The following is a 16,645-nucleotide window of genomic DNA, read 5'->3' on the forward strand; positions in this document are numbered from 1 at the left end:
CCATAATCAACTGATTGTGAGTGTTTTTTTATCACTATCTGGGATCAAATCTGTAATTGTCTCATCCCTAGTTGAAAATTAAAGGATGATAAGAAGACAACACCACGTAAGATGAATTACAAACAGGTGACAAGATAAACAACAACGAGGAGAATAAAAGAACTGAGAGACTAAACAAAACATTAAGAAGTGATTTACAGGAAGTGACTGACTTTGCACTCATTCTGAGGATCTGCAGCTCTGAATCACACGATGTGATGTCGTCTGTTGAAACCTGTGTCACATTAAAGTCTGCTTGTGTTGTTCCGTCAACAGTCCAAAAGTTAAAAGATATTTACTTTACGAGGATATAAAACAAAGACAGCAGCAGATCTTCACATTAGAGAGGTTGATTTTCAACGTGGTGGTCGTCGCGGCTCGACGGCGTGCTCGAGTCAAAGGACAGCTTCTTTGTTTCATACATGGATGGTGGTGGAGGAGAATGGAGGATGTATGGACTCCCACCTCCAGAAGTATAAAGTCTCTTTTGTTTTCACCGAGGGGGGGGGTTCAGAAATATTCCTTCATGGTTTCCTCTCTGACCACTCGCGTTTTTTCTTTTCCGTCGGAGATGTGGTGAGGTGAAATGTATCTTTGGCAGAAATGGTGAAGAGGAGGAGGAGGAGGAGGAGGAGGAATGATGGCTGACCACAGCGAACTCACACACAAACACAGAGCCAGGGCTGTTACAGAGTCTGGAAGGAAGCTGAACAGGTGTCAGGGCGAGGGAGGGAGGGAGGGAGGAAAGAAAGAAGGAAAGGATCGAGACAAGGACTGACGAGAAGACACGCCAAGAAGGACATATTGTCTGAGAGGCGTCGGAGATGAGGAGGATGGAAGTGAAGGACTGAAAGAAGGAAGAAAGAACAGAAGTTTTGCTTGTTTGCAGAATATAAAAACCACTGTATATTGTGTGTTGCAGTAGCTTTTAATTTCAAGTTACAATGACTGACCATGGTGGAACATGAACTCCTGAGATCCTTGGGTTCTTTTGTTAAATGCAAAATAAAGGTTCCCTCCAAAAACATATTTATAAACCTCAAAACAAGGTATTTTTGCATATATTAACACCGGTATCATCGATATTCAGCAAACATCTGTTTAGTGACGTCGTTCTGGAGCGTTCGATCGCATCACGTGATGTTTACCAGCAGATGTTGATCTTTACATTCTTCTATGAGCACTTTTTGTCCTTTTTGGGTTTGAAACCTGAGACTCAGAGTTCATTCTTGACCTCGAACACGACGGCAGCATCTCCGCGTGCTGATGAAGATCATGTGATGTGGTGGAAAAGCTCCAGAACAGCGACTAAACTTTCCTTGTGGTGAGATTATTTTGTCAGCTGCTGTTTCCAAAGTCACATATCAAAGTGTTCTCAGCACTGAAAATACGACCACACAGGTTGGCAGCACGTCTGACTCTCACAGTTTACCTACTGGATCTGTGTGTATAGTAGCAGTGAAGGTAATTTGTAGATACTTGAGTGGTTTTGTGTGCATGTTGTAAAGTACACGTGTCCGCACACTGTGGTGTCCCTCAGCTTCTCAGGGGTCTTACCGCTTGCTTTGGAGGTCAGTGAGGGGGTGTGTGTGTGCAGGGTTTCCCCCAGCAGGGTGCTCCGTCTGTGGCTTGCCAGCCTGGGTGTTGCCCCTTCCTCTCTCCGCTCCGCCTGAGTGACAAGGAAAACACCCAGCTCCCCCGAAAATATGAAAAGGTCTTAAAATATCGGCAAATATTTTTTTAATTGCGAAGGTCACAGCCCGGCTGGTTCTGCTCTCTTCATTTAGTTTTTACATGTCGGGAGTTTCACTGGCGCTGTCGTCCAGGTAGTGCTGTGTGACATGGACAACATTTTATATCATGATATAGCTAATTTTATATCCCGGCGTGTCTTTAAGTGGTAGAAAAGATTAGATGTGTTCGAGTCGATTCGAGTCCATTGCGCTCTCCTCCGTCTCCGCCATGCTGCTTTTCCTCTGTTTACTCCCGAGCGACCGGTGCTTCCATAAACTTGTTTTGAACTCAAAATGTCGATATCCAACGGTCATTACGACGTTGAGTTGTGCTTTAGACGGTGTATTAAATTACAACCGTAGCGTACGCTAACGTTAGTGTAGCAACAGTGCTAATCAAGTAGCCTACACGTTAAAATTACGATATAAACAACAGAGGGTTATATCCTAAAATAGACATTTTTATATCGCACTACGATATATATATCGTAAGATCGCACAGCTCTACGTCCAGGAAAGGAGAGAGATTATATTTTTTTCTGCGTCACAGACAATGTCGACAGCAGGAGATAAAATCAGCTGCCACTCAGTTGGACACGAGCTGTGAGATGCCTTGTATAATGAGAAATATGATATTTGCTGTCAGTCCATAAAACGTGCAAACCACAGATATGTTGCAGCTTCAGGTTTGATTTTCAGTTTGATGTCGTGACGACGCCGGGCTCAGAAGAGCTTCTTGGCGAAGGTTAGTAACAGATCATGTTTGCTTACCTGCTTTTGTTGCCAGACACAAAGAGAGAATCTGTTTCACTGAGTATTGTTCACCGGCAGAACTAAGAGATTTCATCTTTACGCCCATAATTGGCAGCTTAACTTGAGGATCAAAAGAAAGAACCGATGATATGGGTCTGAATGCCAGTTCAGCCCTCTGACATCTAACACCTTTTCTCCACCATGAGGAGGAAAGAAACCTCCTTCCCTCCAGAGTCGGGCCTGAACGTAGACGTGGACTGCCAGCACCAAACTGTGGCCAGATATTGTTATCTGGTCCAATTATCAGAAAATGTTTGTTGAGCTAGCAGTGGACGAGGCTGCGTTATGCCAACCTTGCAGCAGAACCAGAACACTGAGGCTGGAACATCACAGTGCACTTGCAGAGTCCGCACCTGAAGAAGTCACTCGCCGTGGCTGAAAAGGAAAATGACCCCACCTGGGCCAAGAGCTGCCCACCAAGAGAGGCTCGCAGCTGGGTAGGACAATGAAAGGCCGAAAACCCCAAAGATGTGAAGATGCACAACTGACGACTGGTCACAGACAGAACCAGCAGGCGGTCGGTCGACTTTCAGCCCAACATCAGGACAAACCCGTGACGAGTGCCGACCTACAGGGAGTGTACGACCCGGTCTCACTGAACAATCTCATCCCTCAATGTCAGCTTCTGTCTGACTGTGCAAAATGTCACTTAGCAACATGTTTAATCTCTTTATTAAAGGGCTGCAAGGCCTGACTGACATGTAGTCTTCATTCAGAGAAACATGGGTGCTAATAAAGATGCAGTTATATATAATATATGGAGTACAACTCACAATACACAATGGAGTGAATGAGTCCATGTGCTCTGCTGTGGTTACTGAGATGAGCGAGCGAGCAGCTTGTGCACTGCACACCGTCTTGCTCGAGGGCACGTCAGCAGAAAGAATGACTGACTGTTAGCACACACACACACACACACACACACACATCAGCTATTTAAAAACTCAGACCTGTGAGCTCCTGGATCCAGAGCCGACCGTTTCTCCAACCACTTCATGTTTTTTTTTCTGGGCAGCGAGGGAGCTCGTGTTTCATCCTCCCTCTGTGTTCACAGTGTGAACACGTGTGTGTGTGTGTGTGTGTGTGTGTGTGTGTGTGTGTGTGTGTGTGTGTGTGTGTGTCCGTGTGAGAGTGATGCTAGCAGACCATTTGTGGCTCAACTAGACTGAAAATCCAGCCGTCTTCACACACACAGGTTATATTTTTAACAAAAGCATACTGGGCATATTTGGAGGGTGTGTGATGCAGAGGTTCTGTAAAAACCAGGCAAAATAATCTTTGTCGTGCGGCCTGTGTGTGTGTCTGTGTGTGTGTGTGTGTGTGTGTGTGTGTGTGTGTGTGTGTGTGTGTGTGTGTGTGTGTGTGTGTGTGTGTGTGTGGAGCTCACCCAGTGTTGTAAACGTCCTCTCTGATGTGGCCGGCTGTATTTAGGCAGAGTGCAGAGAGCGCCGAGGAAGTTGACGGAGGCGTGTACGTGTGTATTTGTGTATGTTTGTGTCAGTGTGTGTGTGTTTGCATGACTGTGGGTGTGTATGTGTGTGTGTGTGTGTGTGTGTGTGTGTGTGTGTGTGTGTGAGAGAGAGAGAGAGAGAGAGAGGGAGAGAGATTTTATGTCACCACCAGACCTGGAACCCTTCATGTCCTTTTGTATCAGGCCAAAATGTTGGTTCCTCGGACCGGCCACTGTATATTTTTCTGTACATTATCCGTGTGTGTGTGTGTGTGTGTGTGTGTGTGTGTGTGTGTGTGTGTGTGTGTGTGTGTGTGTGTGTTGGTTAGTAGCAGGGCGTAGCTGAGCAGGGAGAAAATATCTTGGCCGACCGCGGGAATTAACCCACCCACTATACCACACCCAGAGAGAGAGAGAGAGCGAGCAGTGGTCTCAGTCAGCCTCTCTCTCTCTCTTTATACCTTCTTGCTTTTCTCTCTTTTTATTGTCTTAGTTTAAATGTGAGAATTACCGTCTTTCTCTCTGTTTATCTCACTTAATTCATGCTGTATCTGCAGGAATCTCTGGCTTTGTCCTCGCCCCCTTTTCCATTTTCCACACTTGCCTTCTCCTCTCTAGTTTTACACTCAGATACCAGATTTCTGTTTAAATACCTGGATTCATTCGTCTCCACAGCGAACACATCAACACATTAAATGAACTGTTTCTGACAAAGAGCATCCTGTAAAAAAAAAACAACAAAAAAAGGTTTTGATGTCGCTTTTGCTCTCGGAAATGACAAATGTCTCTGTGAGTAATGGGCGGTGAGACTTAAAACAAACACATTTTTCTTTTTCTTTTTAGAAGAGCATTTTCGCCCGACCATATCTGAAGGAAAAATGTTTATTGATGTTCTGAACGGTCCGACTGGATGGAGAGAGAAAAGCCATCAGAGATCAGAGAGAGGCATCACGTGATAATCAGTCAAACGGGGACGACACACATTCAGACGGGCTTTCAGAACAGAAGTAGTAAGAGAGCTTAGCATTTTAGCATATAGCATAGCGGTGGTGAAGTACGTGGTGTTGGGAGGAGGTTTTAAAAAATGCAGATATTTTAACCTCATTTTCAGACATTCAGGGTCGATGTCGGCACCATCCGCGGCTTCGGTGGAAAGCTTTAATCACACTTGTTGTTCAGCACCACAAAAGCTCGTCATCAACTCGAGTCAGGCTGTCTTTACTTTGTCTTAACTGCTGTCTGTCCTTCGTTCCACTCCATGTATCTATACGATAACGCAGGCAAGCTAATTGGTCATATAATGCAAGCTAAGTGAGGCTAATTTGCGAGCCTTTACTGGCATTACACGTCACGGTGAATACAAGCAACATCATGAAAATACAGATGATAATGACACATTTCATTTAAGGTTGTAGCTACAGGTAATAAACGTTGATTAGACGACCGCTGTGAGTATTTCATCCCTCTCAGACACCAACATGTGGTTACAGATGATTAACTGAGTTTTTTTCATCTGGTTATTTATAATCTGAAAACGAAACTTCAGCTCCATAAAGCTTTCGGTTCTGGAATCCTGAGTTTGTAAAATGGTCTCCAGACCATACGTCCGTTCTCCTCCTCTCTCCACGGTCGCTGGAGATATTCCCCATCATCACTGTGAGACTGCAATAATAACCAGTGTGTGTGTGTGTGTGTGTGTGTGTGTGTGTGTGTGTGTGTGTACGTGCCTCAGCGCCCATTCGCACATAAATATCTGTTTTTCCCACAAAGACAGTTTGTGTGTGTGTGTGTGTGTGTGTGTGTGTGTGTGTAGTGCTCCATGGGTGGTGTCGCACAAGGCTCAATCATAGCGGAGTGTTAGTGGTCTCACACACACACACACACACACACACACACACACACACACACACACACACACACAGCGATGGACAGGCCTGTTGTGCTTCAGCAGCACATTCCACACCAAGAATAGTATTAAATACTGGCTGTCCAGCCAATTTCAATTTCTCTCTCTCTCTCTTTCTGTCTCGTACCAACACACACGTATACATGTTTATACTCACACACATGCAAACGCACAATTCTTCAGTTCAGGTCATTTGTTAGGTTGTGAACTTTTTCTGTAACATTGTCCTGGAGACAGTGGTGATGGTCTTTACAGTAGAGAAGTGTAAAATAAATCCCGTCTAACTACAGATCTGCACATCTTTATGAAATATTTTTCTATTCTAGAAGCCTACAAATACTGTCTGTAGTCACAAGGCTAGTTGGCAAGCTAACTGCTAACTTACCTGCCAGCCAGGACACATTGCTTGTCAGTCACAGTAGCTTCTGATGATTCTCTTTATTTTCTAGGCTGTTTACTGACGGTCACATAGCTAACTTATTAGCCCGTTAGCTTAGCTGAGTCGCTAATGGGAGTATAAGTTTCCAGCTCTCCGTCAGCTCTATATCTGTGTGTGTGTGTGTGTGTGTGTGTGTGTGTGTGTGTGTCCATGTCAGTCAGTTATGTAAGAGTGTTTACTGTTTGGTTTTATGAGCTGAGTAATGAACTTGTGATCTCTTCTTTGTTGTAGATATTTTTTTGCCATTTTCGTCTGGTGTGTGTGTGTGTGTGTGTGTGTGTTCCTCTCCCAGTCGCACACACACACACACACACGCACACACACTGTCATTTCCCACGCTGTCGACCACACAGCTTTGTTTTTAGACTTCACATAATACTGTTGTGTCCTGTCCGACTGCCTCGTCTGGACCACATGAATACACACACACACACACACACACACACACACACACGCACTCTCACACAAACACACACACACACACTCTCTCTCTCACACACACACACACTCTCACACAAACACAAAGGCACATATGAACTCAGAAGGCGTACACACTCATAAATACACACTCAAAGACGCACACTACACCCCAGATCCAATCAGTCAGTCCTTCGCAGATTCTCTCAAACACACACACACACACACACACACACCGAAGCCTCCTGCATGCTGATTGGTCGGGATGCGGGCGATCTGTGCGGCCGCCTCTATTTTGACTACGGCTGCCTGCAGATGAATGCAGCGCCGCGATCCGCCGCTAACACAAGAATCCAGGCGGAACGTGTGGGCTTTGAACGCGGCGCAGATAGCGTCGCTGCTCTTATCTAATCCACACGCTGACTTTTGTTGCTGTGGTTTTTGTTTTTGTGCCACGAGGAACAAACAAGTGTTGCCCTCTAAACTCCAGCGGAAGATGAAGAGCTGTGATAGACTGAAGGCAGAGTGATGCAGGACGATGTTGGTCCAAAGATGATTGAGATGTCAGACGGGCATCGTGTACCAAGAACAGACTTTTTTACAAGCTATTGTTTTATTTAAAGGGTAACTATAAAACCATGGTTGTTTGAATTTGTCAAGCCATGAAAAGTAGTCGCCATAGCTGATCATTTGAAGGCCGTGTGCATCTGATTGACCTCTGATAACCTCGGCCAATTAACCCACCACTGGCTTTTTTTCTGCTCCAAACTCTCATTATCATATCAGCCTTTACAAGATCCACATGTCTACATGGAATATGCTGCAATAACTGTGTGTATACATGCTGAATATCCAGATTGGAAAAAAAGTAAATACCCATCGACACATCTGGTCAAATCCCAAGCAAAAAGGAATTTGTATAACTAGAAGAAAATGTACTTTAACACACTTAAAAGTGATTCTACTACAAGAAAACTCTGTGCTGGTGTTTGCTGGAGTTGCAACAGTCTGAAGTAGCTGGAGACTTGATTTAAGACATTAAAAAACAACCTAACAAACCCTGAAATAGTTCCTTACAGATCATCCAGCGTAATTCAGGCCTCCAGAAGCCCCGATATCCCAAGTCGACCCTTTTTAAGCCAGAATCTTTACAGTATCTGCTGACAGGGTAGCTGAACCATATCTGAGGAGGGCGTGAGCTTGACCGGCCATCGAGGGTGTGAATAACTTGTTTTCACATCAGTGTTTTGCTGTGAAGCTCCAGAAATGTCAAATTATCGATTACGAAACGTCGCCCGACTCTCCGCTGGCTAACAGAGTTACTGAGTGACTGAATCTTTCCGTCAAAGAATACTTCCCTTTGCAAACGAGCCTCGTGTAAACAGAATCCAAACAAACACTCCATCAATCCTCCAAGCGAAGCTCGGCTCAGCTTCGTTCTGTTTTCCATCCACACGTGCGCGCTGGGAGCTGCCCCGGTTCACCCGCAGCCTTCTGCCGGAGCCGCTGGGTGTTCACACAGTGTTACTCAGTCACTTTTCCCGTCCGCAGCTGACCAGCGGGGATTTGAACGGGGTGACCACAAACCCCAAACCTGAGTAAAATATACACACAAAATATGATTCCATGACCCAAAAAAAAAAAATGACATATCATACAGTTGAGGTGAGGATCCCACAATGGACTAATAAACCATTTCTGTTCAGTTTGTTCTTAAAATGAACATGGAAACATTGAAACCCAAACTGAAAGCTGGAGGAGACGCACGACCGAATGCCTTAGTCACAAAGAACCGGCTAACAAACCACACAAGAGCAATCATGTCATTAGACCTGCCTGCCTTCTGCATGAATGGGCTGATTTGCCGATATTTTTTTTTCCCCCTTCGCTGAAAAGTTGTTCCTGAAAATGAAACACCTCCTCAGTAATTTGGGGGGGGAACAATATTATAATAGATTTGTTCCCTTGAGGATCGTTCACCGAAGTCAATGATGTGCAACGGCAGGAACTGCATTACCCACGTTTTCCTGTCAAACTGATCCCATCCAGACGTGTTAGCCGGAGCAGATTCGCATGGGAAGTGAAAAAAATGGCTGCTGACTGCGAGTAATCCTGACGAAGAAAAAGAAAAAAAACCCCGCCAGACGTTTCCAGGTAGCGCCGCTCCCACGTGAAAAGGGTTTAACGTCACTTCGCTCCCCGCGCCGGCTCTGAGCGACGTGGAGCGACCGGCCTCTGCTCTGTTTAGTCTACAGCCTTCCACTTTGTTAGTTTGTTGAAGTAGCAGACTGACAAGATGTGACCTGACCCCTCTGGATTTCCATACAGGAGGGAAGCTGCCATCTTGTCTTACAACGTCAATGTTTATCGACCCCGTGCTACCGCTCCCTCGAGGACCCGGCTCTCACACACGCTTTTATTTCCCGCTGAGTTAAACCTAGGAGGGGATGATAGCTTCCCTGGGAGCTGGAAAGTGGTCTTGACATACAAGCGGAGGGAAAGTTTTCACAAATCTTGACGATTGTGTTGTTATAGCCGCGTTCTGCTACTCAGAATCTACATGAGAGCGTCCTGTGTCGTTCCCGCTAGACCTCATAGTCACCCCGACTTTTCTTTGCATCAGCATCTTCGTAAAAGACATACCACTCCGAGAAACTCCACCTCGGACTGCAAAAAGCACCGACGTCAGTGAAATCAGAGCTCGTTTCACTCGTGCACTGATTACTCTGAAGGCCGTTCAACCATCACAGAGAGACGGACGAAGGAGCCGAAGGAGCACGACTCTTCTATAATCAGCGTTTGAGGAGAAGATCTTACAAAGAGAACCGCTCCGACAACAACGTCTGTGAATATTACTGCAAATTAAAAGATGAAGTGAGTTCAGCTTCACAGGAGCTGTCCATTCAGCACCACTAAACTGCAATACGAGCAAAGAAACAACAGAAAAACAACAATTTCAATGTTTTCTTCAGTGAAATATATTAGAATCGAAGGTTTGAGGATCGACAGTGTCGATGTGATTAACTCTGGATTCACAGCCACATAAACAAATGTTAATTGTCCTTCATGTTTTACATCTCACTGTTTCCTTCCTACAGTAAATTAATTACTATGATCATTTTATATTACTTCATATGTTATGAGAGCTGAGAACTGATTAAGTGAGACACAAAAATGTATTTCTTGCGATAAAGACCTGTAAAAAAAAACCAGAAATATCTCCTCAATTGGTGATTTCTAATTCCAGAAAGACCGGTGTGAAGTTACATCATGAAAACACTCAATAGCCAAAATTAAAATAAGTTAATAAATAGATATAAAACATCATAACCAGATGGTTTGGGATGCATCTGTCGGGGTCTCTGAGATCTCTGCCTTCATCCAAAAACAAAAGAGGTGAAAGGAATTTTATCTATCAGTCTCACGTCATCGGAGAACAAATAGATATTTCAAAAGCTGGACAAAGAAACTCTAACGAGAAGGCGACCTGTTCAGACGCCATCTTGCACAGTCGGTCTTATCAACTAATTTACAAGATGAAATATAATAACAGACTCAAAGAGAAGCACCAGTCCTGTGAGTCCACCGTGTGACAGAGTGTGTTCATCATTATGTTGTGTGTGCTGTGAAAACAAGCCACAGAGTTGTAGACCGCCGACCTTTGACCCCTGACCTGCACACTGACCTCCCATCAACCAGGATCAGGTTCACGCTGAACTCACGCTGATGTTCACACATGTTTTCTGCTCTTATCAAACCTCTTCACAGAAATTTTGACAGAACAATCTCACTTCAACTGAGCAAACTCTGCAGGTGAACTCCGTCTGATTTGGTTAAAACTTCAGAACAGCTGCGGTGTTAAATGGACTTGGAGGTGAGACAGTTTGTCCCTGCGTATACACTCGCAAAGACCTCGGGACCCGGTATTTACATTTAGCAGACGCTTTTGTCCAAATCGACTCAGTAATAAATATGTACATTCATAAACTGATGGCGGTGGCTGCCATGCAAGATGCTGAACACATCAGGAGCAGTTTGGGGTTCAGTATCTCGCCCAAGGACTCATCGACATGCAGACCAAAGGGAATCGAACCAGCAACCTTCCCATAACAAGACGCTGGCTCGACCCCCGAGCAACAACCGCTCCAAAGAGCTCCCAGTCATGTGAAGCTAACAGTCCAAAAGTTTGGATTTAAATCATCGATCCATCAAGTTTGCACACAAATACAAAACACATGCATGCATAAGACACACACACACACTCTCTCTCACACACACTCACACACACACACACACACACACACACACACACACACAGTGTCCTGGTATCTGTTAGCTCAGCTGCTGAGTGTGAGCAGAGTGTGTAGCCATGACCAGACAGTTAGCGTCCAGTCCGGATTAGACTGTCGCTGCGGGATTAACCCGCTCTCTCGCTCGATAATGAAAAACACACACACGAAGACTCAGACGTGTTCATATCTTCACTTGTAAACACAGACACAGTTTTTGTTTTACAGCTCAGATTCAGACACTCCCTCAGTCACAGTGTCTTTCATGTCGGACTGTAAAAGTTGTGCGGCCGCGGAGCCGCTGCTGCATGTCGGCGTGTAAATTTGCACTTTTTACAGGACAACTTTTTTACACGATTTGTGGTCAGTTGTTGGTGTGTTTGAGCTTGTAAGCGGATCAGTTCGCACTTGTTCTGTATGAGCGGAAACATGTTGTGTAGGTTTTATTCTTGTCTTTTCTGAGGTTTAGTGGTTATTTGGAGTTATTTGCCCCGGGTCGGGTGTGGAGGAGACGGGTCGGAAGACAAAGTGCCTGTGGGCGGAAAAACACAATTGGTTTAATGAGCCGCCTCACTTAGCGTCTATTAAACTGTCTGTTAAACCGTGACACCTAAAACAGCTGAAACATAAAGCTCATCCGCTGATGTTTAATCGTCCTCCACGTTGCTTTTTCCACTTTCCATCCTGTGAGAGCAGTCTGACAAACAAAGGACATTAAATGAGCTTCAAACCTGGAACAAACCTGCATACTGAGAACACTTATAACTCTAGGAGACTTTTGATTCTTGGCATTAAGAAAATTACTAAACTGTGATCCTGTGTGGACGAAGACGATCGACTGACCAACTTTATTCCGACAGCATCGGAACAGTCGGCTTCATTGATGTCTTTGTGAAGAGAAACAATCTGAATATCTTTTTTGTTGAACTCTGGATTCTTTATTATTTGAACTTTAACCTGCAGAAAGTCGTCAAGATAAAGTCGAGCGGTCGTTGTAAAACACCCTCATCTTTGTAAAGGATTAGAAAATGAAGGGACGGGTTGTCAGGACAAGAAAACAAATGTTCTATTGGTCTTTACAAATCCTCTCTCAATCTTTTTCTTTTGAAATGTGTTTGATTTTAACTAAAACCAGTCATATTGATACATCATCAATGCAAAATCAATTCCAGCCGTGAATTTGGTCACTTTAAAAGTCAAACATTCAAAATAACTCGTGTCCGTCTTGATCTGCAACAACAAATACATCAAAATGTTGACGAAAATAAAAGTTTCAGCCCTTTTCAGGGAGTTATAGACTGAAGGACTGTGTGTGGCACCAGTCTGCCTGCCACACACACACACACACACACACACACACACACACACACACACACACTCGACTCGAGTCTCTGTAGACGATGAGCCGTCTGATTACAGCTCCTCTCTGGAGGCACACACACACTTTTACTGAGCAGTCTGTGGTCTCCACGTACATGCAAAGACAGATACATCAACACACGTGCAGACACTTTTAGAGGCTGAGCTACTGTCTCCACACACACACACACACACACACACACACACACACACACACACAGGGAGATACCAGGCTGCAGTCTCCAGTCTCTCTCCGTTCTCATGGAGATAAGAAGTGCGTCTCATTGTTGGGAGACAACGGTCCCGTTATCATCTTATCAGAGAGCCCGTCCAATCTGGAGGAGGCGGGGCTGCAGAGTGTGTGTGTGTGTGTGTGTGTGTGTGTGTGTGTGTGTGTGTGTGTGTGTGTTTGACAGTGGTGTTGGGGGGGGTTGTACTTTGGTTAAGTGGGGGTCCTTTGTCATGCAACAGGTGCTGTTGTCACTCAATTTGTCTTGATGCTAAAGACGTGTGAGCGCCGCGGTGTGTTTGCATCAGTATGTTCGAGAACAAAACACAGCCGACTGTTCAAACGTCACTTAATCCTCATGAAGCGACTCTCAGCGTGACGACCCATCTGCAGTCCGACTTTGTAAAGACAACATGTGGCTCATTAACACGCCGACCGGTCCGTCTTTAGGAGGCTGAAGCACGTTACAGAGTATCAGAGTAAAAAGTCTCCCTCTGAAGGACATTTGTGGTCAAAGCTAACTGAAGCTCACGTCATATTAATAGAATTCAAAGACTATTAAAGTTAAAGGTAGAATCAGTAGGATTTGTCCCAGCTGTTCCTGAACGCACCACAAAGTCAGTTGATTGTTGAGTCTCATTCCCAGGACGTCAAATAGACACATGTTGGGTTGGTAAAGCGTCCCGAGCAGCAACAAAGAGAGAAAATCAGAAACTCTCTGCAGATACGAGACACTAACACGCCTTTTCTCCACATTCCAGCCTCCCTCTCTGTCTGCTCACGCCTTCTTACGGCTTTTACGTCTTTGTCTCGTCTCGCTGCGTCTGATTGGTCCACATCAGTCTGACGCCAAATAACAATAATCCATAATTCACCTGAAATGCATCAAAGTAACGAGGCTGTTTTGAAAATGTGAGGAGGAGAAAGTTTGTCAGTTGTGATGTTAACGATCTCTTCTTTCTCTTTTCTCTTTCAGACAAGAAGGACGTGTCCAAGGAGCCGTCAGAGACGTCTCTGAAAGAAGAGGCAGGAGGTGCAGAGGAGCCCGTCAAGGAGGCGAAAAAGGAGAAGAAGGAGTCATCCAAAGAGAAGAAGGAGTCGAAGAAGGAGTCGAGCAAAGAGCCCAAGGAGGAAGGGAAGAAGGAGTCAAAGAAGGAAACATCGTCCTCCACCTCCTCCTCCTCCAAGGAGAAGAAGGAGTCGTCGAAGGAGAAGAAGGAGAAGGACAAAGACAAGGAAGGGAAGGAGGCCGGCAAGGAGTCAGGAGACAAGAAAGTGTCCAAGAAGTCGTCTGTAAAAGTGAAAGAGAAGAAGAAGGAGCCGGAGGCCGGAGAGGGCTGACACACACACACAGACACACACGTAAACAACACACAAGATACATGTCCAAACATCACGCACACACTGTATACACACCGCGTAAACACACATATATGTATATACAGCCTCCATGTGAACATATACAGGCGACACACATGCGTTCACATGTGCAGACTAAACATATATTTACATGTAAATACGCTCGTTCAAGGCCGTAGATCTCAGTAGCAAAGCAATTTCCTCCCAGACGCATATTTACATCGCACACACACACACACACACACACACACACACACACACACACACTGCAGCTGAACCACATCCAGTAGTGTGTGTGTGTGTGTGTGTGTTGGACAGCCGTGGTGAGGTCTGATCCCACTGGGAGCGACGAGGAAGGCGAAATCCTCCTCCTCCTCCTCCTCCTCTTCTTCAGACATTTCGCTGACTCTCTCCTTCCTCCTCCTCCTTCCTCCTCCTCCTCTTCCTCCCCGTCTTCTCCGTCTAGCCTCAGCAGCAGTTGAACCCACAGCCCTGCTTCTCCCTAATCCCAGTCAGGCCCCAAACCACCCCCCCGCCCACGCACACTTCTGGATGTGACGTCGGACCCGCCCTCTCGCCCCCTCGCGTGGCACCGGGCCTCGCCGGAGCCTTCCCCGCCTCTCCGCTAAGAATACATCGCCCGCCCGTGTCCAGCAGGCCCCGCTGCTTCCGGGTAAATCAAGGCCACATCCTACAGCCGCCGCCGCCTCCGTCACCACCACCACCACCAGCACCCCCTCTGACCTCTTCCACTCTTGTTTTTTAAATCTGTGACAGTCAAGGACGCGCGGCTGCTGACGGACGCGTCATCGCAGCGCTGTGGGGTCGAACCTGAGACTGCTTCTGTGCGGCGGAAACCAACAGGGCGTTTCTGGAAAAAGCAGGGTGGCAATCAGCCGGGGAGACACCCGAGGCTGCTCCCGCTCATCTTTACCAACCGCGTTACAGACACTCCAACGCACTGTGTCGGATATTTAACCAGCTCCAGACTGGACGGTTCGATACGCCACCATGAGATGAGCGGCACTCGAACTCAAATCTGTGTTTTAGGGGCTAAATGATGTTAAAGGGTTCAGTTTACTCAAATTTAAACAAAGAAACATGTTTTCTCACTTCAGCGGTGTCGAGCCATGCAGATGTTTTCTGTTCTGATGAGGTATCAGTTATTGAAAACTGTCAAGTGCTGAACGTTGGCACAAAATGTCCGTCCAGGTTTCTAGTGACTCTTAAATCTGCTTTTTACTGACTTAAATCTCAATCTATAGACTGTATTTACAGTTCGAGTCAAGAGTATCTCAGTTAGTGGACATTTAATTTGTGTAAATGACCCTTCATCGTCACTGTCGACCCTTTGTTGTCTTCTGGTTACACTCCAGTCGCTCGGTGAACGTTCAAAGAGGTTTTCAGAGAGCGATGTCACCAAACGTCCGGCTGATCAAACCGAAACTATCTGCGTGGTTGGACGCCAAACGACGGAAGTGAGAGTTGGTTGATGAAGCGAGAAATCTTGTCGTCAGGTTTAAAGGTGTCACACAGATGTACAGCCTAGTTTATATGCAGAATATGATAAAAACTTGATGTTAATCAGGAGCTGGGAGTCTGTGAGGAGCCTCTTCATTCTGTAAAGAAACATAAAAGCCATTTGAGGAGTTTTCTCTCAAGACGACGTCCTCGTTCGACAGTTTCACAGACTGGACGCTGTCGATGTTTGAGATGCTTTTTCTTTCTTGTGTCAGTGTATAAATTTAAGGCTTTGGACAAACACACTCCCACCTCCAGTAATTTAGGGGCTTTGAGTCGTGTCTCTGCCAGACGGGAAGCTTAAAGTCTTCAGCCATAGATGCTGTGCCAGCCGAAACGACAATCCCAGCAGCTCTGTGCACGTCTGCACCGCGTCTGCACCATCAGCGTCGGGCCTTCTGTCCACTGGGAGACTTCAGATCTACGATGGCTTCATGTGTTTGTCTTAGTTTTAAAGTGTTTGGAGATTTATGCACAGATTGTATCAGCTCATCCTCGCCAAGGAGGATAGTTAGAGAGTCTGTGATGTTCCAGAGGTTCCCATTGGACACGGGGTTCTAACGTTACATGTTACTGTTTCAGAAAACCTTCAATGTTTGTAACTTAGAGTAGATTTTGCACTGTTGTATTAGCTGTTCAGGTGTACCAGACTCCTGATGTGAGTCTGCTTTTATAGACACAGTTCATTCCAGAAGAAGATCCCCGACCGAGGAGAATGAAATAAACCTTATTTATGAAATATTTAGTAATAAAAGTAATCTACTGTAAGTAATCGACGGCGTTGTTAAGTGCTTCATTGTCTTTTTGTTTCTTGTAATAGTTGTTTGGAGCCTCCATATTGAAAGTTATTTTATATAAATGAACCTTTGAACAGTTTTTCTTCCCTCAGAGTTCGATGTTGGATCTTCTTTCTTCTTTAGTGACCCGGAAGCTGTAAGTAAAATCATAATTGTGACATATTTCTAAAGTAATCACAGCTACTCGGCTCCTCTGTCGCTATATACACCTCAGTGTCGCGCTCTACGGCACGATGTCGCACCGATGATGATGACGGCGTTATCAGAGGAGCTGTGGACCGCTGGGAGACGGAG

At 45.5% G+C, this 16,645-nt stretch overlaps 1 protein-coding gene across 2 annotated transcripts in view; it reads left to right on the top strand.

The window, feature by feature from the left end:
• Nucleotides 1–16,330, top strand: part of bbs9 (Bardet-Biedl syndrome 9) — a 177,929-nt gene extending 161,599 nt beyond the window's left edge. For both annotated transcript variants that reach the window (XM_030395059.1, XM_030395060.1), the window contains one exon: nt 13,651–16,330. In XM_030395059.1, coding sequence (XP_030250919.1) covers nt 13,651–14,015 — 365 coding nt within the window. In that variant the 3' untranslated portion in view covers nt 14,016–16,330. The remainder of the gene's footprint in view (nt 1–13,650) is intronic.
• The last annotated feature ends 315 nt before the right edge of the window (nt 16,331–16,645 follow it).

This window comes from Sparus aurata, chromosome 17, assembly GCF_900880675.1.
Source record: "Sparus aurata chromosome 17, fSpaAur1.1, whole genome shotgun sequence".
Classification (NCBI taxonomy): Eukaryota; Metazoa; Chordata; class Actinopteri; order Spariformes; family Sparidae; genus Sparus; species Sparus aurata.